The sequence below is a fragment of the Drosophila kikkawai genome, chromosome 2L (genome assembly GCF_030179895.1).
Source record: "Drosophila kikkawai strain 14028-0561.14 chromosome 2L, DkikHiC1v2, whole genome shotgun sequence".
In the NCBI taxonomy this organism is placed as follows: domain Eukaryota; kingdom Metazoa; phylum Arthropoda; class Insecta; order Diptera; family Drosophilidae; genus Drosophila; species Drosophila kikkawai.
In genome coordinates, this window is record NC_091728.1 from 7,798,089 (window position 1) to 7,823,992 (window position 25,904).

At 43.4% G+C, this 25,904-nt stretch overlaps 7 protein-coding genes across 9 annotated transcripts; 5 read left to right on the forward strand and 2 right to left on the reverse strand.

Annotated features, from left to right (window-relative positions):
* The first annotated feature begins 74 nt into the window (after positions 1 to 74).
* LOC108076162 (uncharacterized) lies at positions 75 to 687 on the forward strand. 2 transcript variants are annotated; one of them, XM_017168891.2, is made up of 2 exons: positions 75 to 235; positions 292 to 687. In XM_017168891.2, exons 1-2 carry the CDS (start codon positions 221 to 223, stop codon positions 541 to 543), a joined length of 267 nt encoding a protein of 88 aa, XP_017024380.1. In that variant the 5' UTR covers positions 75 to 220; the 3' UTR covers positions 544 to 687. The 2 variants fall into 2 exon arrangements, with proteins under 2 accessions (XP_017024380.1, XP_017024389.1); XM_017168900.3 differs by having other exon boundaries at positions 80 to 235; positions 295 to 687.
* Positions 688 to 700: 13 nt separating this feature from the next.
* Positions 701 to 1,694, reverse strand: zuc (Mitochondrial cardiolipin hydrolase zuc). Its single transcript, XM_017168870.2, has one exon. It carries the CDS (start codon positions 1,574 to 1,576, stop codon positions 836 to 838), a length of 741 nt encoding a protein of 246 aa, XP_017024359.1. The 5' UTR covers positions 1,577 to 1,694; the 3' UTR covers positions 701 to 835.
* Positions 1,695 to 1,733: 39 nt separating this feature from the next.
* On the forward strand, positions 1,734 to 2,655 carry dgt2 (dim gamma-tubulin 2). The gene is made up of 2 exons (XM_017168880.3): positions 1,734 to 2,054; positions 2,115 to 2,655. Exons 1-2 carry the CDS (start codon positions 1,826 to 1,828, stop codon positions 2,591 to 2,593), a joined length of 708 nt encoding a protein of 235 aa, XP_017024369.1. The 5' UTR covers positions 1,734 to 1,825; the 3' UTR covers positions 2,594 to 2,655.
* A 59-nt stretch (positions 2,656 to 2,714) lies between these two features.
* On the forward strand, positions 2,715 to 4,492 carry escl (embryonic ectoderm development protein escl). The gene is made up of 3 exons (XM_017168859.3): positions 2,715 to 3,085; positions 3,141 to 3,330; positions 3,384 to 4,492. Exons 1-3 carry the CDS (start codon positions 2,784 to 2,786, stop codon positions 4,281 to 4,283), a joined length of 1,392 nt encoding a protein of 463 aa, XP_017024348.1. The 5' UTR covers positions 2,715 to 2,783; the 3' UTR covers positions 4,284 to 4,492.
* A 124-nt stretch (positions 4,493 to 4,616) lies between these two features.
* On the forward strand, positions 4,617 to 5,846 carry Ada1-2 (transcriptional Adaptor 1-2). Its single transcript, XM_017169169.3, has 2 exons — positions 4,617 to 5,512; positions 5,582 to 5,846. The coding sequence occupies exons 1-2, from the start codon at positions 4,710 to 4,712 to the stop codon at positions 5,706 to 5,708; spliced, it is 930 nt and encodes a 309-aa protein (XP_017024658.1). The 5' UTR covers positions 4,617 to 4,709; the 3' UTR covers positions 5,709 to 5,846.
* A 3-nt stretch (positions 5,847 to 5,849) lies between these two features.
* On the reverse strand, positions 5,850 to 7,172 carry LOC108076357 (uncharacterized). Its single transcript, XM_017169158.3, has 2 exons — positions 6,964 to 7,172; positions 5,850 to 6,902 (listed from the first exon to the last, which is right to left on the reverse strand). Exons 1-2 carry the CDS (start codon positions 7,038 to 7,040, stop codon positions 5,867 to 5,869), a joined length of 1,113 nt encoding a protein of 370 aa, XP_017024647.1. The 5' UTR covers positions 7,041 to 7,172; the 3' UTR covers positions 5,850 to 5,866.
* Positions 7,173 to 7,581: 409 nt separating this feature from the next.
* On the forward strand, positions 7,582 to 25,588 carry Ccdc85 (coiled-coil domain-containing protein 85). 2 transcript variants are annotated; one of them, XM_017169021.2, is made up of 4 exons: positions 7,582 to 8,343; positions 22,789 to 24,042; positions 24,107 to 24,352; positions 24,429 to 25,587. In XM_017169021.2, exons 2-4 carry the CDS (start codon positions 22,915 to 22,917, stop codon positions 24,972 to 24,974), a joined length of 1,920 nt encoding a protein of 639 aa, XP_017024510.1. In that variant the 5' UTR covers positions 7,582 to 8,343; positions 22,789 to 22,914; the 3' UTR covers positions 24,975 to 25,587. The 2 variants fall into 2 exon arrangements, with proteins under 2 accessions (XP_017024510.1, XP_070144884.1); XM_070288783.1 differs by lacking the exon at positions 7,582 to 8,343 and having other exon boundaries at positions 22,835 to 24,042; positions 24,429 to 25,588.
* The last annotated feature ends 316 nt before the right edge of the window (positions 25,589 to 25,904 follow it).

Consider the following 25,904-nt stretch of genomic DNA (forward strand, 5'->3'; position numbering starts at 1 on the left):
AATAATGAAAAACAAAGCAGAATTTACTTTAAATATATCTGCACATTTAACAGGTACATGTTTTTGGGATTTTTAAACTACAGGAGTATTAAACAAAAATTTCAAAATTAATGTGACCACATAAAATACCATTCAACCAAAATACTTTCCACCGTTTTTCTTCTTCTTCGCACGTGTAACCACAATAACAAAACAGCACGCGGAAATATTACAGTAAACAATGGAAATTAGTAAAGTATGATATAAACATATCTTCTCTAGCCGAAATTGTAACAATCTTATGACCCACAGAAGTCGAAGAAATCGAAGAGCGCTAAAAAGTCGAAGGCTCCCAAGGATTCGGCCATGTCCCTCAAGTTAATGGCTCTCCAGCGCAAGCAAAAGGAGGTGGCTCGTGTGCTCACACTTAAACAGGAGATTTTGTTAAAGTCTGGAGTATCCTACCTGGAGTACCAGGAAATTCGGGCAGAGATCGAACGCCTGAATTTCTTGAAGGAGACATTTTCGCGGCGGGCGGACAAGTTGAAACAACAAGACAAATAGCACCTTAAGGCTAAATATTTTTAGAAGATAATGAAATTCGTGGTTTTAAGTTCAACGTTTTAAAAGTTAAATCTATATGCTTGTATATTTCTAACATTAATTTCGAGGACACTGATAAATGTATACAGTTAAAGCAGAAACAAATTGTTTCTTTTAATTATTTTGGTAATTAGTTTTTGGTCTTTATTGGTATTTTCTTTGTATTCATACAAAATTAATTTTATTTCATTTAGTAACAAATACTAAAGTTATTAGGTTTCTTAAGCGAAGTCCTCGGCCTCTACTTGCCTTCCTATTCCCGCAAGCTCTTGAACGCTTTCCACATACGATTGAACTCCGCCTGGAACGCGCCCGCCAGCACCTTGTCGTCCGTGATAATACAGTTCTCCCAGTTGCCACCAAATCCCATTCGCGTCCAGTTAACAGATCCGCTGATTAAGACGCTTCTGGTGTTCTGCATCCACTTGCGCTGCTTGAGGCGCTGGATCTCCTGCACCCGCTCCACGCCGTCGATCACGAGAAACTTGTGGTGCATCAGGAACGTGGTGGTAGGCCCGCGCACCGGCACACCTAAGTCAGCACAAAGATTGATCTGCGAGCCGGAAGAGAAGACCATCTCCCTGTCGCTGATGATCCGGATGGACACGCCGCGGTGCAATGCCCGCTTGAGTGCCTCGCAAAGAGCCATCGAAGTGAACGTGTAGATGGCAATGTCGACGGCGTACACTGCCTGATCGATCTGCTTCACCATTTTGCCAATACCTTTGATGGTACAGTACGGGTTGGCGCACTGGCTGTCGGGTTCCATCGATCCCTCCGAATCCGACCTGATATTATTGTAGTGAAGGGAGTAACAGTTCTCTACCAATTCGTTGAAAAACACAACTTCGTGGACCCGCGGCGGCCTTAGCTTCCCGATCAGGCGCAAGGGATACTTGATCGCCCCCCAGATCACTTCGGATGCTAGGATGGTGCCAGCACCCAATGCGATGGCCCAATACGGATGACTTTGTATGAGATCTGTGATCAACATGCTTCTCCAATTTAAGCTTTTCCAGCGCTACCCTTTGAAAACGTATTGGCAAACAGTGTGGCCAGGCGAAACTCGGCTTAGCGGTTAGCCGAATCGGGCAGAGACACGATCTGGTACTTTTGGTCTGGTAGCACGAGCGATGCCGCTTCTGGTCATACTCTGCAAGCGCAGTGCTGCCAGACCACCGGCAGATGCCTTTTCGAATAAAACAATAAAATTCCGGCATTTTAACCCATCCAAAAAATCACGATGAAGGATCCGTCCACTACGATTTTATCCTCAGATTCCGAAGATCTGCGGGAAGCGCGCGATACCGAACTGAGAAGAGTGCTCAAGCTGAAACTAGTGCTGGCTGAGCTGCGCCGCCTGAATCTGGGTCGAGATCAGAGTCTGCAAACAAAAAATGTCCTCAAATTGGTGTCCATCGGGGACTACATGCGTCTGGGCGAGAACGATGGCGGTCAGGAACACGTTCTAGGTAACTGCTTGCTACTAACCCTTTTAAGAGAATTAACTCAAATCCCCTTGTTTCCGCCAGGTCTGCAGGATGCCAGCAGTTTTCCACCTCTGAGCTACGTTGATCGGAAAACTGTACGCGACAAGCTATTTACCCGTCTGAGAGGCACTCTGCAAGCCGTTGCTGAGTTAGGAGACAAGATGCGCGAAGAGTTTCCAGATGATTTCGCCCGGGAGACAGAGCTGAGTGCCGACCAGAAGGAGATATTGCAATTGGAGGAGGAGCATCGCAGGGGCCTGGAGCAGCTGGTAGAACTGGTGTGGCGCAAGTGTTCAATGCTCAGGGACGCCGCCGAACTTAAGCTGGGTCCCCAACTGGCAAACGAGCTCAAACTGAAGCAGGCGGAGATGCAGCTCGTCCAGGCCAAGGCGGAACTGCTGCGTTGTGTCATCGCCAACGAAGCCGTCTCCCGCACCGAGCACAGTTTCAAGGCGCACAAGGAGGTAGAGGCTTACTTGGATGAGCTGTTGGCCGCCAAGAATGCGCCCACTAAAAAGTAGATTAAGCGAAATGTCCCCAAATAGGTTTAAATATATTACAATTGTAAGATGTTGACACCCTGGTTACTTTCACTTTGTTAGTATTTTTCCCGTGGTGGTATTTTCGTGTAGTCAATCTGCGGTACCACCGGCGGCAAACTCCTGATTGTAAACAAAAGAAGCTGCGAAATTATTTGTAGTTAAACCAACCATGAGGGAGACCAATCCCAGTGAGACGGATTCCCCAAGGGAAGAGCAAAACGCAGAAGACGATTCAACGAATCAATCCCCGCCGGAAACAGTTTTAACTCCCGCAACGACCAGTGCCGGCAACATTTTTGGACCTGAGGAGGATGAGAACGAAGCCGATTCCGTGGATCGGGACGATTCCGCCAGCCTGTTCAGCACCACCACAACAACCACCAGGAGCAAATCGCCCAACACGCGAAAGCTAAACCGCCTGTGCCGACGGGCCAAGGCTCCGAAAATGGTGCCACCGCTTTACAAGTACAGGTGAGAGAGACAGTTCGGATTTTAGTAACCAATCTAATCCTCGAATGCCTTGCAGCTGTCATGTGCGTGAGGACCACAACCACCAGATCTTTGGGGTGCAGTTTAATCCGTTTCTGGACAGGAATCAGCCGCAGGTGTTCGCCACCGTGGGCAAGGATCGGGTTTCAATATACGAATGCGAAAGGAGCAGCGAGGATGAGTCTGGTGAAGGCATCCGGCTGCTCCAGGTCTACGCGGATCCAGACGTAGGTATACGTAGTATTAAAGTGCTGTACTCCAATTAAAATTTTTTTTTCAGACCGATGAAAGCTTCTACACGTGCGCCTGGTCATACGACGTCGAGACCGGAGATCCTGTACTGGCCGCAGCTGGCTACCGTGGCGTTATCCGTATCTTCAATCCCGTAAAGCATCAGTGCAGCAAGAACTACATTGGCCATGGGCACGCCATCAACGAGCTGAAGTTTCATCCGGTTAGACCGCAGCTACTGTTGTCCGGCAGCAAAGATCACTCGCTGCGGCTGTGGAACATTCAGTCGGACGTGTGCGTAGCCGTTTTTGGTGGCGTCGAGGGCCATCGCGATGAGGTGCTATCCATCGACTTTGATTTGCGGGGCGATCGCATAATGTCCAGCGGAATGGATCACTCGCTGAAGCTGTGGCGGCTGGACAAGCCGGACATAAGGGAGGCCATTGAGCTGAGCTCTGGCTTTAGTCCCAACAAGAACACGGCACCGTTTCCGACCATCAAGGAACATTTTCCGGACTTTTCTACGCGCGACATACACCGAAATTACGTGGATTGTGTTCAGTGGTTCGGTGACTTTGTCTTTTCCAAGTCCTGCGAGAATTCGATTGTCTGCTGGAAGCCGGGCAAACTCTCGGCCCCTTGGCGGGAGATTCAGCCGCAGGAGTCGGCCACCACGGTGCTGCATCACTTCGACTACAAGATGTGTGAGATTTGGTTTGTGCGCTTCGCCTTCAACGCCTGGCAGAAGATACTGGCCCTGGGCAATCAACAAGGCACCACATTCGTGTGGGAACTGGACTGCAACGACCCGAATCTGACCAAGTGCAGTCAGCTGGTGCATCCCAAGAGCAACTCGACCATCCGGCAGACTTCCTTCTCCAAGGACGGCTCGATTTTGGTATGCGTCTGCGATGACAGCACCGTGTGGCGATGGAATCGCGTTAATTAGTTGACTTGGAAGCCCGGAAGATTTGTCGTAATTTATTTTATTTTATTACCATCTCATGGTATTTACGGGAGACCTCCCAATTCCAAAGGAATATTTCTATTTAATATTTATTTATTTATTTACTTCTCAATATTGTAACCCCTTTTTTTAGGTTTGTAAAACTGTTTTTTTTTTTTTAATTTACAACATAGTTGACGAATTCCTTATTCTTTTTGTATCTATTCTGTAGTCATATTCTAAAATTTTAATAATAAAGATTTTAAAATTAAAAATTCAAATTTGAATCAGTTCAGTCTTAAAAATACTCGACCGCTCTTAGTATTTTCTGGCTGTAAACGGCCACACTGAACAGCTGCTGCTAAAATTTGTTTTCATTTCCCTGCCCAACTTTTTCAATTCTCCAATTTATAACTTAATTATTAACAAATGTTGACCGACAGAGTGCTGTCCACCAAGGAGGCCCTGGTGGTGGCTCTTGGCGACAACTGGGAGCGCTACCGGGCCAACATGAAGAACTGGTTTCGCAACCGCTGGACCAAGGAGGAGTTCGACGCCGAGTCTCGGAAAATCCTTTCGCCGGATAAACTGCACCTGCACAATCAGTTTCTGTTGGCGCTGCTCAACAAGATCGATGCCTTCGCCCCCATGGAGCATACGCCGTCGACGCTGCAAACTAGCAGCAGCAGCAGCAGCGGAAATCGCAGCAAGCGACGCAAGAGGAGCTCGCGCACCTTCACCGAACGCCTCAATTTTGAGCTTTGCGAGATGCTGGACTTTGTGGCCGAGGACAACATGCAGGTGATCCGCCCGCCGCCAACAATCAGCGGCGGTGACCAGGCCGCGCAGCAGCAACTGCCATCGCAGAGGTACTGTGCTCAGGAACTCTTCCTGCCCGACGCCGGCTTCATTATGGGTCGCTTCCTGATTGGTGCCTGGGAAATTGGACTGGTTTCCGTCGACGATAGCGTGGCGGAGTATGTGGCCATGGCCGTGCAGGTGCTGCTCAAGGATTTACTTGCAGCTATAATTAAGAAGCGCAAGCATTACAAGACCAGCGGTGAAGGCAACTATTACTACGACGTGGGTGCTCCGCTGCGAGATCCGTCCCTGCGCAACACAGTCACTCGACAAAAGGTGGATGACACACCGCTGGAGCTGGACAAGGAATTGAATAACTTTATGCGGCGACAGAACGACGATATGGTCTTTCTCTCCGCCTGCGAGGAAGTGTAAGTTTTATATTCTAAACTTTATGCAGTTCTCATGTTAATTACTTTTTATATTCATTTATTTTGCAGTCTTCCCAGCGAACCCACAGTGATCACCCTTAAGGACTGCCAGCAAGCCTTTCAGGATCGCAACCTGATTGGTTCCCATGCGGTCTACTCCATCAACATGGAACGTCTCAACATGATGATGCACTAGTTTAGTTAGACTTATTATGAAGGAGAAAAATACAAGTAAGAATTAAGCAAAACCTATTTACGTAAAAGCATTCGTGTAATTGGGAGCTCATTCAACAAAAAATCATTAAAAAATATATACATTCTCTAAATAAACTTACTTAAAACAGCAGTTTTGGCTTAACAGAGTTCTCGTGGCGGTGGCTTAAAGGGCAAATGGCCTGGCAAGAATTGATCTGACTTAAAAGCTTCTATTTCATCGGCAGTCAGTTCTTCCATTTTACTGTAAGCCAAGGATGGAGTTGCATTGGCCGCCTGTTGATGTTGATGTTGCTCCTGTTGCTGCAGCATTTGTTGCTGCTGCATCATCAGTTGCTGCTGCTGTTGCTGCATTTGCAATTGTTGCTGCTGGAGCTGCTGTTGTTGGTTTGGGAATCCAGCTGCCTGGCTAAATAATCCAGAGGGTGGCTGTTGTGGCTGCTGCTGCTGCTGAGCTGCCTGGCCAAATAATCCTCCTGGATTGGGATTAGCTGCTTGAGCAAAGAGTCCCCCGGCAGCCGGATAGCTACCAAAAGGATTGGGATTCACCGGCTGGACCTGAGCCTGAGCTGCTGCCTGTGCAAAGATGTTACCTCCTTGAAATGCTTGAGTCGCAGCCTGGGGCGGCTGTTGCTGCTGTGGCTGTCCAAAAACATTTGGTGCTGGTGCCGCAGCCGCTGGACCCCCAAAAATGCTGGTGCCAGTGTTGCCAGTCGCCATAGAGCCGCCGAAAATGCTACTAGCGTTGTTCACTTGGCCAGTGGCGGCTCCAAAAATGTTTCCCGTGGTCAATGTGGGCTTGCCGAATAAGGATGCCGAAGCATTGGGAGCAGCACCGGCTGTAGCGAATAGATTATTGGACTGCTGCGGAGCAGACGTGACACTGGCACCCTCCGCCGACTCGTAGATCTTAATCATCGTGTCCAAAATCTGGGGAGACAACTGTAGCATGGCCTTCATTTTGTTGGTGGCCTCCTGGACCTCCCGGTTGAACTGCTGGTGGAACTGCTCGAAGGTGTTCTGCCGCTTGGCCTCGTAGCACATAAAGCGTACTTCGTCGAATGACTGATCTTCAATGAAGTTGGGGAAGTTGGCCTTATCCTTGAACGGGCCGTAGGCGGAAAAGGGCCACATTTTGCCATTGATGGCGGACTCCATGTCGGCCTTAAGATATACCCTAGGATACATATATTCGTAAATTGTTGTCTGTTTTGTTTACTTTTTGTATGTTCACTCACTTGACATCGAAGTGCTCGTTGTTGCATTTGGTGCCGTACCGGCAGGAGCCCTGCTGGAAGAACCTGCATAGCACCATTTTGGACGTGGGTCTATCAAGTTATACTGAAATTAAAACAATTATTAGCTGTTTTTGTTTAAAGCCGGCCAGAGAGACGAAATAGTTTTGCAAAATTTGAGAGCAACAATTCGCAAAGTGTGACCATGTTCACTGTGCGGTAATCGATATTCATCGTAGATGAATGGGTGTAGATCAGCTGATTTTTTATATTTATATTTTCTTGTATAATTAATTATTAATAATTTTTCATTAATCATCTTAGAAGTTTAGTTGTAAAGTAAAGTGATTTAACCAACAATTTCAACAACTTTATAAAAATTTTGTGAACAAAGAGGTTTTCAAACCGAGTTTTCAGAAAATGTTATCGATGCATATGCATAAAAAAAACATTAAAATTAAGTAACAAAAAGATGATTCTTCCTCAAATTTATGAAATTAACTGATTTTTTTAATTTAGGGGAAAACAGGATTTTTTAGGGGGAAATTTCAACTTTTTGGGATTTTTTTAGGGGGAGAGCCAAATTTTCATCTGGTAACACTGGCTCTAGATTAACGTTCAAAACGCTAACATTTCTCGACTGCGCTGCTCGTGTCCGTTCCGTTAAATATAATTCCAAAAAACTGATCGCCGGCTTTAAAATATCAGGATGTGACAGCTTTACTTGTAACAAGAATACCAGCGGAAAAATATGGAATTTTTTACACGGCTTCGCCGCCTTTGAGCTCTTGGCGTCTGCGCTTTTCGACGCACGTTAATTAATTCCTTGTTTATTGCGAATTTTGTTGGCGTTATTTTGCGCAGAATCTGTGATCTGTGGCATTCGCAGCAGTGCAAGTGCTTTTAGCCCAATGCAATTGACACCGGGAAAATCCGCCTTTTCCGAGGCTTTTGCGGTGCCAAAATAATTCGCAAAACCAGCAACGGGCAAACGGCAACGCAACGCGTCTTTTTGGCTCTCCAAAAAGGGCAGGAAAACTCGGGCCAATAAAAGATACATACAAGAAAAATAAGCGAGTGCGCGAAAGCCGTGCGTGAGCTCTGCGAGTACTGTGGTGTGTGTGAGTGTGATCGCGCGCGGGAGGGGGGAGTAGTTGTTAAACAAACAAATAAAACTAGTGTGAAGAATAATTTGCGCTGTTTAAACAATTAGCCGCAACACAAGCGCGCGAGTGTGTGTGCGTGTGTGTATCCCTGGAATGCGCATGCGCAAATATTTGTGATTTGTTTTGAAAGAGGAGAAGGATCGAGCGAGACGAGCCGAGAAGGAGGTTCGGATTGGAATAAAAAACACACATACACATCTCCTGGCATTCGCAAAAGGTGAGTTTTGCTTTTGGATTTGCCAATTGCAAGTTTCCATTTTCCCTGCCCACGTTTTCCCCCACCTTCATTTGAGACTCTTAAATAAAGTCATGCAAAATTGTATTATTTTATTATTTTAAGAAGCAACCACTTCAATAACCTTATCTTATCTGTACATTTACTTTAATGACTTAAATATTAAACAAATTGGCAAAAGCAGTTAATTCATAAATAACAGGCTAGCTATAATATTTTTGTACTGTGTAGGAAGCCCACGTAACTCGAGTTAAGATCCCTCGGCCCGGCCCACTCGAAATTAACTCATTGCTGCCCCTTTCCTTAGATCTCAGCAGCTCCCTTCTGCTGCTGCCGCTGCCCTTCCATCCGAAAATTGCTCTATTCTCTTTGGTACGCCCACTTTGTCAGCGCTACGCCCACCCGGCCTTATATTTATTCCCCTTTTGTCTCTGCTTTTCCCATTTTCCAGGCCATTTTAGGTTTCCCTCTCTGAAGAAACACTACGGCCATAAAGATACAAGTAAAAATCAATTTCCAAAACAAGCAGGAAGAAAAGAAAGAGAGAGAAAAGGAATATCGAACGACAATAACATCAATTTTGAGGCATTTATATGCGCCAATAAATTTAACGAGAGAGCGCGAGAGGCAGGGAGGCAGAGAGAGCGATAGGATAGAGGAAAAGCAACAAATAACAGGCAGAAAGATACACGACAACGCGCAACAATAAGACACAAGATCAAACAAAACCAGCAGCCTCTGCCGCCCCAGCGATGCTGCGGCTGCAACGGCAACAGCAACACCAACAACACGGCGGCAGCAACAGGTACAAGCAGCGACGCTGACGCCAATGCAGGCGCAGGCGCAGCATTTCAAAATGTGCAGCAAGGCGATACATGTGCTGGTGTGTGTGCGAGTGAAAGAGGCAGAGGCAGCAACAACAACCTGTTACATCGACTGCTGCCTGAAATATGTAAAGTCAATTTCGTGTATCGGAAAACTGTAACTAATGCCAAAGCGTCAGGCAGCAGCAGCAACATTAACCCATTAACGCGATGAATGGAAAACAGATGCAATATGGGCCAAAGGATAGAGAATCGGTCGAATATAAAGCAAATATCTAAATAATTTCTAACCCTACTCAGTTAGTTGGGATAATGAAAACATCCATAAATTGTTCCAAATTGTACAGGAAAAGTGCTTTGCTAATTTGACATCCTTTCATAATAAACTATCTTTAACTCTTTATAAAGTAAACAAAAGTCTTTAAACCTTCTTCGGGACATATAAATAATTTCACTACTTTTTTTTGTTAAATTACCTCTAATATTGCTACAATATTACGTTTTAAGTTTAAAGCATGACAGCAACAACTACATACGTATTTATCTAGAGCTTCTTGGCCCGGCATCTTAAAGGGTTAAGATCTCTTTGCCCCGCGGCCAACTCGGGCCAAGTTCGTTGCACGCGGCGGAAAATAAAAGACAGCCAAGTAAGAAATTTTTGTCAATGAAAGAAAACTTTCTTTTGGGCTTATCCACGCCAACATCATCGCCGCCGGCCCTCTTTCTCCTGCTCACTCTTTTGGTGCCTTTCTTCCTCGCTGAGGTGATTTTGTTTTCTGTGTCGCCTTGTTTTTTATATACATTTTTTGTTGTTTAATTGGGCGGTTTTTAGATTTACGCGCCTGCTGCCATCTGCAGTATCAGGTTTTTTTTTCGGTTTCTTGAGTTTTTTTTTTTTTTACTTGAGGTGTTTGGGTCTCTTGGTATCTCCGCGGGCTCTTCATGGTCCATTAAGACAATTTAGGTTGGCTTCTCTTTTTGTTGTACCCAGAGGGAATGGGAAATGGGAGGGCCTGCTGCGTGGGAAGCCTTGTCTTTTTGTCATCCCGGGACTGCTGCCAGTTTGATTGCCTCCAAGCGAGTCATCCGGCCATCCAGCCATCGAGCGATCGAGTGTCCAAGTTGGCGCAACAAGTGTCCCAGTTTATGGCCCGGCTAGAAGCCAGCTACTCGCACTAGAACTAGTTTAAGTTTCCTGTCCCGGCAGCCATCGCTGGAATCTCCTCCATCTCCTCCGCATAGTCACATAGTTGCGCACAGTTGCGGTGAGAAAAGTAGGAGTGCAAATTTATTTTTAAATAAAGAACGCGCAGATATTTGTCCAAAGACTGCGCTGTCTATAGTAAAGAATTGGGTTGTATACAAATTTTTACTTGGAAAAAGAAAGTATAATAAGAAATAAGAACAAAATATACTCAAAATAATTTTGTTGAGTGACATTTTAGGTGCTATTATTTTCACCCTAATTGTTGCGGTGCACACGCTTTTCCTTTAGGCTCAGTTATGTTGACTGCTGCTGCTGCTGCCGTTGCCGCACCTTCCACGCCCCGGTGACCCCCCTTGGAGCGAACCTACTCCCCTGTTATTAACCGTTCGGCCACATTTTCTCACACAGAGAGCGCAAAAATGCTTGGCAGGCCACTCCGGCAATTGGCGCGCCTCTGGAAATGACAAACGGCCATGAGCATGTGGTTCAAAACCCATGGAGATGCCGAGGAAGCCAAAGGGGGCGTCTCGAGAGTGCAGCTTTTCTAAATTACTGAAATCTAAAAATATTCTAAGCATTCGCCGGGAAAATTGATTTGAAGTAACTGTAACAGAATGTAAAAAAAAACAAGTCTTTCTACTGGAGATGCTATAAATTCTTGAAATGATCGAAACGGGACCGGTTAAAAATTATGATAACTGATCTAGAACCAGCCTCATATCATGTTCAAGGCATGTAAATCAGATCAAATGATAAGATCACAAATAATGGGTAATTTCATCGATACTACTTTTCATACTTCGGAATTTCATATGTATTTCCAGCAGAGTTCAATTAAACTCAATTTTTTTTAACCAGAAACGATCTAACTGTTACCCAGTATCCTTGCATCTGTCTTGATCTATTTAAGTCAAGTTAATTGTAATCTTCTTTGCTTAAACCATTCAGATAGAGCCTTCATGGTTCACCGAACCAGCTCCTAATAACCAAATGATCCAATTCGACATACATGTCGATGGAATGTAAATGTGATCCACTGATTGGAACTGTCATTAGATCATCAATGCTCAAATTGGATCTGGCGTTTTTCCGTTCAGATTTGAGGAGTGCTCCAATTCAAGTTCATTAGCCAGAGGCCTTACCTCCTCCTTAACTTTCCATTCGCTCTGCTTCTGGCCGAAACTGGCTGACGACCAACGTTCTCCTGTCGGCCCAAAACAGCCTCACGTAACTGTAACTGATTTGACCTCCCATCACTTAGCTACCAAAAAAAAAACCTCCTCCAAAAGCATCGTTTCTTTTTTATATTCCTCTTTTTTTTTTTTTTTGCTGTTTCTGCTGCCGTTCTGCCATTGTGAATGGTTATGTTTATGGTGCCGGGTGGTCTGACGAGGGGCTTCGGGGCAGGGAGCTGGCAGTGCGACCTCGACAACAAATTTCTATTGCATGCAATTTGGAGAATATCGCATGCACAAATGAACATTAACACTTGGCGGCCGCTGAAGAGATGAACAATAAAAAATAAAAACGAAAAAACTTGTTTGGACAACAAAAACCAATGACAGAAAAATATTGTAAAATAAGTGTTGTTTTGTAAGTAACCGATTTGTTTATATACTATAAAAAAAGGATAAACTAGTATCTACATTCGAGCTTAATTTATTTTTATATAAGCACAAAGTGTGCTGTTATGCGATATCAGGGGGAAAAATGTGCAAATTTGATTTTTCCTAGCTTATAAAATGACAATTTTTAATTCCGAATAAAATTTGTAAGACTATTTTATCAAAAGGTTTAGCTAATGCCTCAGTAAAGTTTATCCTAACCCCCATATGGTTAGGGTATATAACATCAACAAACGGCAGCCAGGGAGCCTCTGAGCAACGAGGGAAAAAGTGCGCCTAGAAATTAGAAAGTACGCGCGCGGTCTTGAGGAGAGGCTGAATCCGAAGTTGAGGCCGAAGCCGAAGCTGAGGCCAAAGCTAAAGCTAAAGCTGCAGCCGACTCTGAAGCTGAGGTTGAAGCTAAAGCCGAGGCGGTAGGTATGTGAGTATAACTCGATTTGTGACTGTCATAAATGGCGGAAATTGTGGGGCTCGAGACAAAGCGGGCTTGGGGACCCAGGCTTTCTGGCTAGCTTTCTGCTTTCTACTACTACTACTACTACTGCCGGTCTTCAGCTGCGGCTTTTTCCAGCTCCAACTTCAGCTCCGTCTCCGTTTTTCTTTCTTGCTTGACTATAATTTGTGCCATCAGCATTTTGTTGTCGTTATCGTTAGCAAAGCGAGAGACCAGAAGACTGAAAGACTCGGCGGAGACTCTCGAAGAGAAGACAGGCGACGGCAATGAAGCGTGAGTTTTGACATTTCTCCTTCTTTGTAGCCACTCTCTTTTGGCATGCTCTCCATAATTACCCGAGCGGAGAACGCAACAAAATAACGCCGCGTTTCTGCCATAATTTGGTCCGATTTTTATTAATTCCCACCTTGCGTCGCCGCCCTCCTCCCCCTTTTTATGACTTATTCAATTCGCCGCCGCCACAGAACCCGCACTGAAAGTGGCAACATCGAGCGGGCGGAGAACCGGCTCCACAGTTTGCCTCGATCTGCGTTTATTATTACACTTAATGTGACTTGATTTATAAACAAGAGCAGCGGCAACAACGCAGCAGCATCCATCGAAAGGCCAAAACCCCCACCTCTCCGACTCACCTTCAGCCCGCTCCAGCCTCTTGTCCAGCTGTTGTTGCGAAGACAGCGTCCGACATGCCTCAGTGACCAAAAGATATACACACTGGCAGAAATACTATGGCTATAGATCTTAGTTCTCGGTCTTTATAACAGAATTGTAACTCAAGCTTTTATTTACAAGCTAAGTAAATGAAAGCACCTCTTTTACAGTGTACATCCAATGTTCGTATTGGGTTACAGATACTCCCCATCCCCCACAATTCCCTTCCCCTTATTCTGGTCTTTTCATCACCGCTATATACGGAACGGTCTTTTAATTAGTTCATAAATTTCATGTAAAAAAGCTGCAACGCAATTTCTTCTCAGCTCTTCGATGTGTGTAACACTTCCCTTCCCATTCTATCCATTTTACCGGCAACTCCGCCTTACCTCTCCGGAGGTGGGGTTACTCCTTCTGGAACCGGGGGTCTTTCTTCAATAAATCTTTCGATCCGGAAGTTTGTTGCGCTGGCAGACAAAAGAAGTGCCGCCCCTTCTGCTGCTCTAAGCGGCTTTTGTGCCCAAGAAAGGAAATAGAATTCTGCCTCCGCCTTTTCCTTCTGGTTAGCCAAGAGATTCTCAGAGTCATTTTAATGGTTTCCGCTTTTATGGCATTGCTCGGGAATTATTATTGGTAAAAAATTAATAGAAATTTAATTGGACAGAGGGGCATAGAAGGGATATTGGCTATTTGCTCTAGGCATTTAGGTATTTATTGCGCATGCGCGCCTTGCCTTTTCCCCTGTCGCTAATTGTTATTGCCGTTGTTGTTTTAGTTCTTTATGGTTACTTCACGCTCTAGACTTTGTTTTTAGGTTTTTTTTTTATTATTATTGTGTAACGTGTGTGTGTGGGAGGGGGGTTAGGTTAAAGCGTGCTAATGCTTACATAATGTTTTGTTTTCGGGTTTCTTTTATTGTTTTCTTTTTCTCCCTGCCTCTTTCACGTATTTTGTACGTGAGGTAGGCTTCGTTGAGGACAGGAGAAGAAAGTTGAGGACATTTTAGGGCCTTCATAAATTATTATGCCGGGTTCTTCCATAATCCCGGGGAATAGGTAAAAGATTGATAGTCCCTTTCTCACACCCAGTTTGATCTAGTTATGTTTTCGTTTTATGATCTTCTTTTTTATTGTGAAGAAAAGAATGAGATCGGTTGTAGGTATCCAGTGATAAGTATAAATCACTTTTTATTTATTTGGGTTAAATAGGGATAATTCTATCTAATTATTAACCTTTTAAAATGAGTTATGAGTCAATGTGTTTTGAAAGAAAACAAAAAGAATTTAGATGGGAAAGTATAATATAGATTTTATTTTAAAAATACCTGGCATGAAACCAAGAAAAAAACGAACAACTAAGTTAAAAACTTGGAAAATTGTGAAATTATGATTATAAATTTTGATAATCATGATAAGTTCTCGAAAATCAATCAAAAATCGATAATAATAATAATAATACTTCAAGTTGTTAATCCCATTTATAAAAGATTTCAACCATTACAATTCCAACACTGAATTATTTAATTCTCATCTTATTTTCTTTAGACCCTCAACAAATCCGAACTGGACAATCCACCCACACTTGTTGTTAACTCGTAATCTCAAAATATCACACCATATAAGGCACGCGCTCTCTCCATTCTTTCAAATTCAAGACGCCCGCCCACATGTATTCAAAAGTTTTCGGGTAGTGTGAATTATGGTTAGAGGAGGAGTGAGTTTTTCTAATAAAGTCGTACAAAAGGAAAAATCGAAAGTAGCCTAGCCCGGCTGAGGTTTCGAAAAGAATTTCAGCAGCCCAAAATTAATGAAATGCCAGAGTCAACAAAAGAATCGAAAAAGAGTAGAAATCAAACATTAGCATACATGAATTTTTATTCCTCTTTATAAATTTTTCTAGAGAGGAGAGAGGCATGATTGTACAGAAATTTTACACCCGAGTGGAACAGAGTTTCTTCAAACCAAAAAAAAATGTTTAGTATGGTTGATGAAGAATGTTTTTAGACCGCCTCCAGCCAGATGATAATTAAATATTTGTACATATGAACTTTACTAGGTTACGGGGCCAACCAAAAAATATTTAAAAGAAGAAAACGTAAGGAAAAACCGGAGAGGGAGGGCGTAGATTCTTCTAAGCATCGGCTTCGTTTTAGGTTTTTATGTTCTTGCTTTTGGCAAGAATTCTGTTTGCAAGTCGCTCCACTCCACTCGCTCGATGCTGGTTTTAAGATTAATGTTTCTCTGTACGCCGACGAGTCTTGCAAATTTGCATATTTCGACAATTTGTTGCTTGTTCTTCGTTAATGTGGATGTTGTAACTGTTTTTCAGAGATATCTCTTACGTTTGATAGAGGGCGTGGTAATGAGTTCTTAGCCGAAAGATTCTCGTTCTTCGATAATTTCGAAAGTTAGCAGAAACGATCTTTGCTGTTTCAGTCTCCGTTGTTAATTTACATGCATAAATAATTTGTGCAAAAGTGTTGGCCGTTCGCTGGGAGTTCCGCGCATGAAATGGCCAAGTTTATGGCGATCGACGGGCGGTCCACGGAGACTCGGCGACTCGTCTACCCCGGCTGTCGTAAAAATCAAATATGCGACGTAGACTTGACGCAAATGATACCCATAAACCATAACAACATAAAGCCAAGATATGGAAGTTGTATTCTCCAGCCATTGCCGATTGAGGGATTGGCTGAGCTATGGATTTCTCGCATTGTATTTGCTCGGGGAGTGTCTTTAAAAAGGCCTTAGCTCGAGCCGCTTCGTTTAGGCCTAACTCGAATAAAATATAGATAAGAGACCTACATAGATTTAGTCGTTCTCCGGCCCATGAGGTTCATAAAATAATCTACATATTAATTTTGTTCAGTTTGCTGTTGGCTTGTGCAGCTCAGCACATAATTAAGCAGATTGTAGGCCATTAGACCCCTGGAGATCGTGTTTGTGCGAAGCTCGCGGCGGAAGAAAGTGGGCAGACTTTTTAGAAATTTATTCTACACCCAATTTATAGATCTTTGAACTTATATGTAGGTTTCTAATAGCTGTTAAATTTAATTATTTTAGAATCCCTATTTTAATGACTTAATTCTCTGTTTTATTATGACTCTAAGCTCTAAGTATTTGTTGTGGAAAATACTTGGCACTTTGTTAGTAAAAATAACTGCATGATTAAGTTAATATTTGTCTTTATATAACCACAAAACTAACTTCTTTGTAACTATATTTCTACTCTTTAAAATCCATTTCCTAAGACCCCACTTCCTCATTCCATTAGCCGAATGGAAATTATAATTCCCACACTACTCTTTATCCAGCTACTGCTCCAGTTTGTGAAGCTTTTCATTAGGAAAAGCCGCGCTGCATTTGTAATCAACTTAACCCCACTCACCAAACAAATTCCCACCGCAATCTTGACTTATCGCTTAACCTTCACTCACTTACAATTCTTCCTCTTCGCACGGCTTTACGAGGCTTTTGTTTTTCAGCTTTGTTTTCATTTGTTGTTGGCTTTTTGCATTGTTTAGGTGTTTTTGGTGGCTTGCCTACTGTGCTACACATGGCTCTATACGTTTATGGCCGAAACATAAAAGAGAGCCACTACACAGACATGAATGTGGGTGGCCTCCAAAATGTGTATGCGTTGGGGATTTGGAAAATTATAGTCGAATCGATTCTGATTTTGGTCTATAATCTTGGCGTGTGTTTCAAGCGTATCAATTTTCCCAGACTCCGGATTGGGTTCTTTTCCAGGAAGGCGGGAGGCTGGGAATAATCTCGGGCCAGAGTGTCACGTGCAACATAATCGTCTTTTGATGGTTACAAATCTTCCCAAGCCGAGCCCCGTTGATAAATTGTGCCCATGCAGCTGAGAGGCGAGTGAGTTTGTGCCCTGAGTCTTTTGAATGGCAACGTGTGTGGATCCTTTTGTCTGCGTTTCATTCATTCATTCACAATCATTTTCGCTCTTCCGCCAAAGTTGTTTCTTTTATTTTATTTGGTTTTTTTTTCTTGAAGTTAAAGTCATCTGTATGACTTAACGTCGCCTGTCGTTTGTCATTCGATACGAGCAGTGAAGGCGTATATGATATTTATTTCGGTTTTCTCCGGCTTTAGTCGACCAGCACAGCGTTTGAAAAACGATATATGAATGGATATATGGAGACGCTTTTTTGCCTCTTACCACGCGTTTTTTGGTGCGTGCAATGCAAATCCGTATCCAAATGCAATGGAGCGTGGCAGCCCCGAGATCGGGAGACTTTCTGTATTGCTATTGCCCATATTCTCGAATTGCCCGTGTGGGTGTTCTGGTTTGGCTTGTCTACTTGATGTGTGCTGTTGGTGGCTCGGTTAAGCTTAGAGGCAATCATGGATGTGGTTTTCTAACAAAAATTATAAGATGAAAAGATACATGAACATTATCATTCCAGTCCAGGTTTCCAGTCGTTTAAAGATTATTAACAAAAACCAAAAGCCAAGCTTAAGGAAAAGCTTATATTTAGTAATTTTGTTTACAAGTTTACCTTCCATTTCCCTTGATTCCCAACCAACATCCCTGGTCGATCCTATTTCACTTCAATCAGGTACAAAACCAGTACAAGTTTCGGTCGTCGCCGAGCTTTTGCCTTTTCATTACGGATTTTATTGTCTGGGCGCGAGCGGTCAGTTTTGGAATTGTTGTTAAGTAAGTGTACTTAACCCACATGACTTGCGGTTTTCACATTTCTCGGTGCTCTGGGTTAAGACTCCGTTTCTGACTCGGGGCTGTCATCACTCGGCAAGAGCCGAAAAAAGCTGTCATTGCCTGGAATCTTGGGTGCCAGTGCCAGTGCCAGGGCTTGGATTCGTGTGCGTGCGCTCAATGGTGAGATTTCTTAACCTTGAGTGACTTTGAGCGTTTTTCAACCAGCCATACATTTATCCAACCATCCATGTTTATTTATTTATTTCTCCCCCTTTTTGGTTTTACATTTATTAACCAATTTTTGTTTTATTTTTCGCTGATTGTATTTTTGGGGTTTATTTAATTTCTGCCTGCCTGCACGTGTGCGTGTTTGCGTACTTGACTCTACGCTCATTTCCTTAATTAAACACTTGTTTCACGGTCTGTTGGGCAATCGCGTAAAGCCAAACAAATATGCCGACGTCGATAGATATTTAAAGGAGAGAAAAAATGGCAAAAATCAAGCTGATGAAGCTCATTTGCAGAAATAATGATCGAACATCAAAAAGTGATTATTTATTAAAGATTATGTAAAAGTGATCAACTGCAATTTTGTATGCTTGCCAAGTTCAGTCCAAAGTTGCTTAATCATTACATTTAAAAAGCAAATTAAAATTATTTCGCAAAATTGATTGCGTGCAAATTATTTCGGAAAATACATAACCATTGCTGGGCTTTATTTTGTATTAAATATCTTTTAAAATTCCCAGCCATGTTTGTTTTAAATTATATAAAATATGAAAAAATATGATCTGTTGATATACATATGCACCTTCCTTTACATAATGTGCCCACCACACCAGGTTCTTATTCACTTCTCCAACTTGCGTGTATAGCTTCCAGTTTAACCCCTTGTCTTGTTTTTCCATTAACTAGCTTGTATCTGGCAGTTGCCATCTATAACAAATAAATTCATGGCTAGACCCATTAAAAACTTATTATAGTTTTTGTGTGCCACTCTTCTTTTATTGTCCATTGTCGACTTAGGATCTGGAGTTGGAGTTTTCCCAGCCATCCAGACGGTGAAGAAGCCACCCACTAAGCATGGGAAAGGTACAGAGTAATTTTCATAATTTTGCACTCCAACACCTTTGCCCCTTCTGTTTGAGAAGCAGAAGCGATTGGCCCCCGGGGAAAATAAGACTCGGCTCGTTATGAATTCCGATTTACATACGGTTCTTCTTCTGTAGGCACTGGGCGAACTGTGAGCTGGAACCTCAAATTAAAATGCCACTAATTATGGCAATTTGTTATTTGCAAAAAAGCAAACTCCGGGCCAACGCCTATGATTCCCGCCTTCTCCTTCTTTTTAAGCTTTTTGTGACTTTAACAATGGCAACCATTAGCAATATCAAAAGTTTATTAGCGAAAGGCAGAGGAAGAGGGGGCAAACCCTCACGCATAAGTGGGCGGTAAAAAAAAATTAAAATTATAAAAGGTAAAATAAAGGAATAAATACTTCGCCTTAAGTGCGTCGAGCATACATACATTCATCGCCGAAGGCCAAACATGCTTTTATACACGCATATCGAAATGTTCACTTTTATTATTTATTTTTGTATATATTACTCCCTTACCCTCGTCTACGAGTTTATGCCCACTTCAGTTGGAACCAGGTGATGATTTGCTATTTGGCGGAAAGAGGGGTCTCTACGCGATTCGCTAAAGGAAAAGGTTAACACGAAGTTTGTGCACATATGCTACAAATTGAAGGCCTTTTCTGGTAGTACCCTTTAAAATCAAGTTTTTGACTGTACCAAGGAGATTTTTTTTTATAAATTAGCAGGGTTAAAAAGGTCTTTGCATTTTAATAAACAATATTTAATAATTCATATATCTTGATAATATTATAGTTTATTTTTATAATGTTTTTAGCCTAGTTTGGTTAGATAATCATCTTGCTGATTGTGAAGTCAGAATTTTAGGATTAAAACCTTTGATTAATCACATTTAAAGTAAATCTCTTTTATAATTTCTTCAATTGTGACAGTGTTAAGAATTCCTTTATCGAACTTCAATGTTAATTCCATTCCTTCGTTTTTATTTGCTACCCGCAAAGCTTTTCATTTACTGTTCCCCTTCGTTTTCTCATGATCTCAGCCAAAAAACAAAAATAACACAAAAAAAGGAAGATTCACCAACCGGGACAAAGGGAACCAGAAGCGGGGTACTCGAAACGAAGGGGCTGTTGAGGGTTAAGTATTGGCATTTCCGACTGGGGGACCCGAGACTCAAACTCAGAGTCAGAGTCACAATCGGACTGGGTACTCAAGAGACCCAGGCCGAGAGTCGATCCAAGTTTCAACTTGCACACGGCCTGGCAATCAAAGCCAGTAAATCTACACCAGAGCGACCCAGCAACCCAGCAACAACAATGAGAGCAATATTTGTGCTCATTAAGCGTAACTGACACACGAAGTTTTTTGGAGGGTTTCTTCATTTCGCAAGTCGCCAAAAACTACGCCAACGGGACAGAGAGTCTTTGTTTTTGTAGAGGCTGTGACTCAAGACATCGCCCCCTGTCTCCGTTCTTCTCTCTGTTGTCTTCCAAGAGAAGAGAGGAGCTGCTGCTGCTGCTGCTGCAATGCATTGTTTTCTATGCCCTTCAAAGGAGTACTTGGCTTTTTTAAACCAACCAAAGTCTGATAGGTATTTAAAAGATATTAATTCTTTCCCTTAGGCTTTAACTTTTTTGAATTTATGTTTAGATAAAACTTCTTTTAAGTATCTTTTGTAAAAATTAGAGTATTTTACATTTCCCGAATCCGATTAGCCTTTCTTTTCCGATACTGCTGTTTCTCCCTTTTTTTTCGCTTTGCATTTTCGTTTTGCTTTTGGGCAATTTGAGGCCCCCCAAACGGGCAAAGAGCGATTGCTATTATTTTGAGGTAATTCGATGATTTACAACTGTTGCCGTGTTTTGTAAGTTTTCCCTCCAGAATGCCACAGCAGATCCCACTCCGCTCCGACCATCCGATCAGAGTGCAACAATGAAGGGCCAAAGCCCAGCCTCGGCCAGGCCCTCGCCACATTCTTTTGTTATTTTGCGCAATTTTTGTCCGGTTTCTTCTGTAATTTCTTGTATGCCCCAAAGATCTGAATGGCTTCGGTTTTGGCATTGGGGAAGTGGTTGCTTGGTGGTGGTGGTGGTCGAACTTTTGTCTTTTTCGTCTGCTGCGTGTAAATTCCTTTCTTCCTTCGCGGGAAACTCACATTTCACACCTGTTGTCATTATTTTCTCGCCCTGATGGTTCGTTTGTTCCAAGGGGAATCCACGGATCTTCAAGTTGACAGCCTAAATAGCTATAAAAATGAAAGGATAGGGGGAGAGACCCTTCAGTTCTAGGCCATATGCCAGTTCCTTGAGCTGTAACTGATATGCAGATGTTCGCTTAGCGGAATTAAAATAAAATTGATTACTTACAGAGCAGTTTGAAGTTGTAAACCCTTTCTTGAGGGTTTATTATGGCTTATGGTGGAGACTGTAATGCTAAACAGGAATTTCTAAAGGCTTAATAAAGGGTTGAGTATAAGAAACTTGGTAAAATGTTCCTATTATATTTTTTTTATAAGGTACATTCCATTAATACAATCCCATAAAAATAAAAAAATTAACTAAAGGAAACTATAAATATTCGATACCTGTAGGAATCCCTTCAAAAGACCTTGAAAATTATCATTATTTTTCCAACGTTTTAGCATTTTAGAGTACTGGGAGGATATCTGTTATATTTTAGCCAAAAATATATACAAAGAATCACATAAAAAATATATAATTTCAAATAGTTTAGATCGTTTTGATGCAACACAAATAACTAAGCCATTACAAGCTATAAAAAAACACAATCTTAATGGAAAGACCAAATTACCATAATCACAATCATGTCAAGCGACGAAGGCTCTGCAACATTTCAATTTCCCTGCCCCAGAGTAACTGCCACATCCATCAAAGCATGAACAACAATTTCACTTTCGAGATTCAAATACGACGATATGCGATTCAGTGCATCGGGCTGGGCTTTCGGTTTCCAAACCAGAAGCGGAAGCCTCCGTTTAAGTCAACGCACACGAGTCGCCATCTGGCGATTAGACGCTTCAGCGCCATCCACCCAACCGATCCGATCCCGGCCAGAAACCAGAGATCCAAGACATATTCCCTATGTGACACAGGGAAAAAAATCGTTGCAAAATGTATTTTAATAATAAAATATTTGTAAAAAGGTAAAGAGTGAAAATAGGGAGCTTTGTTAATGAAAGAATAGAGCAAATTATGATTATTTAATTATAAACGGTAAACCTTGACCTCTTTGAACTTAAACGCTCATTAAAAGGTCGCACGTCGCGCTAATTATTTCTGTGGACCAACAAAAACTTATAACTTACAATTATTTTAAACTTGTTTCAAGAAAGCAATTATGAAAATAAGTCCATTAAGTATTCAAGTTCCTGTTATTACTTCTTAAATATAATGTACAAAAGCCAGCAAAACCATATCTTGCATGAAATATGGAGTCCCTGCCCTAATATTTGTAACAACATTAACATTGCATTTACCCATTAAATTTAAATATTATAAATCTGAGCAAATATTACGTTTACAAGTGCCATGCTCCTATTTCTGGCGGTGTGCCCGGCGACATTTTGGAGACGCTTGGTTGCATTTTGTTGAGCACTCCGTGGCGAGGACGTTGTAAGTATGTGGCTCGTGTGGCATGTCATGGCTCCAGTGGCGCGATAAATGCTCATTTCGCTTTCTATCAGCGTCTCGCGGCAGTCTAATGGAGGTTTAATTATGCTACACTGGCGGCGTGCCCTCGTCTGTCGCATAAATTACACCGAGTAATGCCTTGATTTATTGTTTACTTACAGTTTCTTTTCTCTTCTCCCCTCCACTATATATTTTTGCTAATGCCTTGCCCGTTTTTTTATTTTTTGTTTATCTTGCAGTGACTTGACAATATGGCGCTGAGGTCGTAGACTCCGACCGAGTAGATTAAGGCGAGGGCCGACGACGACGACGGGGCAGGAAAACACCGAAACGACACCGAAGGCAAACAAGGAACCAACACAAAAATGTCCGGCAATCAACAACAGCAGCAGCAGCAACAACAACAACTACAGCAAGCACAGCAAAAGTCATTAACCAACACGGCAGCAACATCAGCAACTACAAACGGAGCAAGCACTTTAAACAATAATTTGATAAAAATAAATAGCGTTGACAAAATAATAGGCAAAGCCCAGGCAGCGGCGCAGGCAATTAACAAACATCAGCAGCAGCAGCAACATATCCATCAGAGACGCTCATTGTTACCAGGAACGACAACAACATCAGCAGCGGCAGCTCCAACTCCGCACCAGCAACACTCAACGCAGCAACAAAGCGGAACGCCAACGCCGGCGGCGCAGTCGCCAGCCCAAAAACAGCAGCAGCAGCAATCACACCAATTGCAGACCGTGGCCACAATACACCAGCAGCACTCAACGCAGCAGCAGCAGCATCATCATCAGGCATTGACTTCCCGCCTGCCCATCCAACAGCAATCGGCTAAAGAATTGCCTAATCTTGCTAGCCAGCAGCAGCAGCAGCAACAGCCACCGCAGCAACGTCGCAGCTTCTACCAGTTGCAACAGCAGCAGCAAACTCTGCGCAGCCCGCAGCTAAAGACACCGGCTCCCGCCCACTCTATACCGCCGAGGTATCAGCCACCCCCGCAGCCAGGAACAGGGATCTTAAAGCCCCACTTGCCCATCAAGTATCCGCCGGATATACCACAGCTATCGAGCATCTACATACCCGACTCCATCAAGCAGCAGCAGCATTCTCGCTATCTGCAACACCAGACGGGAGCGAAGGGCGGACAGGGACAGGCACAGGATATGCTGAAGTTTGTGCGCAAGCCCGACCAGGAGCATCCATCGCCCAATGCCTCGGTCACGTCCAGCGGCACGGGAATACCCTCGACCAACGGCGGTGGCCGGTTGACCGCCGAACAGAACCGTCAACTGCAGTCGCTGGTCAATGAGTTGCGGGCACTGAAGGAGCAGAACCAGCGTCTGCTGGACGACAACCAGGAGTTGAGGGATCTGTGCTGTTTCCTCGACGACGATCGGCAAAAGGGCCGTAAGCTGGCCAGGGAGTGGCAGCGATTCGGGCGGTACACGGCCAGTGTGATGCGTCAGGAGGTGGCTGCCTATCAGGTGAGTGTGGGAGGTGGTAAATTATCCAAAATATAATATCTATTTTTATACCTCTTCTTTACAGAACAAACTACGTCAGCTGGATGATAAGCAGCAGGAGCTAATCACCGATAATTTGGAGCTCAAGGAGCTCTGCCTGTATTTGGACGAGGAACGAGCTCATGTGGCAGCCAACGCGCTATGCGCTGGATGCGGTGCCGCCACCAGAAACGCGCTGCGCGATGATGGCGATGGCTCTAGCTCCAGTACCAATGCCGACGAGACCATTACCGCGTTACGGAACTATGCAGAGCAGCGGCAACTGCCACAGGTAAAAGCTAATAAGAAAGAAATCCATAAAACAGGAAACTAAAACTTTTCTTTTTTTTTTTTTAACTTTTTCTCAGGATCTACGTCATGCCCACACGCTGAACGATCAGACGCTTCAGTACGTGCGCTCGTTGGAGCGGCGAATCCAGCAGCTGGAAGAAGAACGCACCACGCCAACGGCCCATCTGCAGACGACAACGGCGACGACGACGCCCACGCCACAGAATACGCCCACGCCGATGGGCACGTCTGCAGCAACGCCAACACCAACAGCACCAGCCAAATCAGCACCCTCGCCGCACCACCACCAGCAGCAGCCACAGCATCAGCATCCGCAACAGACCCAGCAGCAACAGCAGGACATTGTGGCCGCTGCAGCGGCAGCAGCTGCGGCTATCCAACTGCCAGAACCGATTGCCGGACGCCCGGAAGCCGTAGTGCGTGCCCTGCAGGTCCTCGAGGTACGGGAACAGCTGGAACGCGATCGTCTGGGCAACTTGGCCGGCAGTGCCCTCGACCAGATGGATGATGGGGAGAAGGCGCTGGTGCGGGAGATGTGCAACGTGGTGTGGCGCAAGCTAGAGGGCAGTCCCCACGGACCAGCGGCACTGGAGCCGCTCTAAGCGAACGAGCAAATATATAGAGATGCAACCTAAACCGGGCTAACACCTAGACTCTAATGTTTAATGCTAACTTATGCCGTAATATTTAACCCTAAACATTGTACAAAGCTCAAACCACAACCTAAGCTTAAGCTAAAGCTACCAGCAACAAGGCGCAAGAATACTCAAATAATATTTGGCATGCTCCAGCAACTGATTTATATGGGAAAAGAAGGCGATTATTTTATTTAGAAAACATCCTTAAACACCTAACCTATTTGAATTTAACTACGCCCCTTTATACATATTTGTATGTTGCAATTCAGCTTCCAAGTCGAGCTTTAACTGGTCTTAAAGCTGTACGATTTGGATGCGAATCGATAGCAGTAGCCCGATGACTCCACGAAAATCAAATAATCAACGCAATTGTTGTTTATTTTCGATTTGGATCGTATTTTTTTTTTATTGGATGATCACTCTTTTTAATTAGTTTGTAGCTCTACGGATCAGTTGATGGGGTATACTCATCATTATTTTATTTTACCTATTATAAACTTTGACTGTTATTTTTGAATATGCCAAGAGGTCAACAACTTTCAATGAAAAATTTGCTAACTCGAAATATACAATGCAACAAATATTTCCAAAAACTCATTAAAGATGCTTTTTTTGATTGGTTGTGATTCGTGGGATATATCGAAATGTAGAACGCTGATTCACTGCTACACACACACACACTGGCTCCGAGGAAATATCTTTATTCTGTAATAGATCTCGCTAAGCGCATTACACGCCTTTGTTGTTGCTGCGCTTTCTACGCTTTGCTGGACGGACCTTACATGATCGCTTACCTACTCACATACATTCGTGTGTTGCTTTTTTTCGAGACAAACGTAAATTACCGCAGAGCTGTTTAACCTGATTTTTCTTGGCCAATTTGCCCATATCACA

Excerpts from the sequence above, each read along its gene's own strand:
- zuc (XM_017168870.2), bottom strand. The coding sequence starts at position 1,576 with ATGTTGATCACAGATCTCATACAAAGTCATCCGTATTGGGCCATCGCA.
- dgt2 (XM_017168880.3), top strand. The coding sequence starts at position 1,826 with ATGAAGGATCCGTCCACTACGATTTTATCCTCAGATTCCGAAGATCTG. Across the intron at positions 2,055-2,114 it reads CGGTCAGGAACACGTTCTAG|GTCTGCAGGATGCCAGCAGT; the intron begins GTAACTGCTTGC and ends TGTTTCCGCCAG.
- escl (XM_017168859.3), top strand. The coding sequence starts at position 2,784 with ATGAGGGAGACCAATCCCAGTGAGACGGATTCCCCAAGGGAAGAGCAA. Across the intron at positions 3,086-3,140 it reads CCACCGCTTTACAAGTACAG|CTGTCATGTGCGTGAGGACC; the intron begins GTGAGAGAGACA and ends AATGCCTTGCAG. Across the intron at positions 3,331-3,383 it reads AGGTCTACGCGGATCCAGAC|ACCGATGAAAGCTTCTACAC; the intron begins GTAGGTATACGT and ends TTTTTTTTTCAG.
- Ada1-2 (XM_017169169.3), top strand. The coding sequence starts at position 4,710 with ATGTTGACCGACAGAGTGCTGTCCACCAAGGAGGCCCTGGTGGTGGCT. Across the intron at positions 5,513-5,581 it reads CTCTCCGCCTGCGAGGAAGT|TCTTCCCAGCGAACCCACAG; the intron begins GTAAGTTTTATA and ends TTTATTTTGCAG.
- LOC108076357 (XM_017169158.3), bottom strand. The coding sequence starts at position 7,040 with ATGGTGCTATGCAGGTTCTTCCAGCAGGGCTCCTGCCGGTACGGCACC. Across the intron at positions 6,903-6,963 it reads AACGAGCACTTCGATGTCAA|GGTATATCTTAAGGCCGACA; the intron begins GTGAGTGAACAT and ends TATGTATCCTAG.
- Ccdc85 (XM_017169021.2), top strand. The coding sequence starts at position 22,915 with ATGTCCGGCAATCAACAACAGCAGCAGCAGCAACAACAACAACTACAG. Across the intron at positions 24,043-24,106 it reads AGGAGGTGGCTGCCTATCAG|AACAAACTACGTCAGCTGGA; the intron begins GTGAGTGTGGGA and ends TCTTCTTTACAG. Across the intron at positions 24,353-24,428 it reads AGCAGCGGCAACTGCCACAG|GATCTACGTCATGCCCACAC; the intron begins GTAAAAGCTAAT and ends ACTTTTTCTCAG.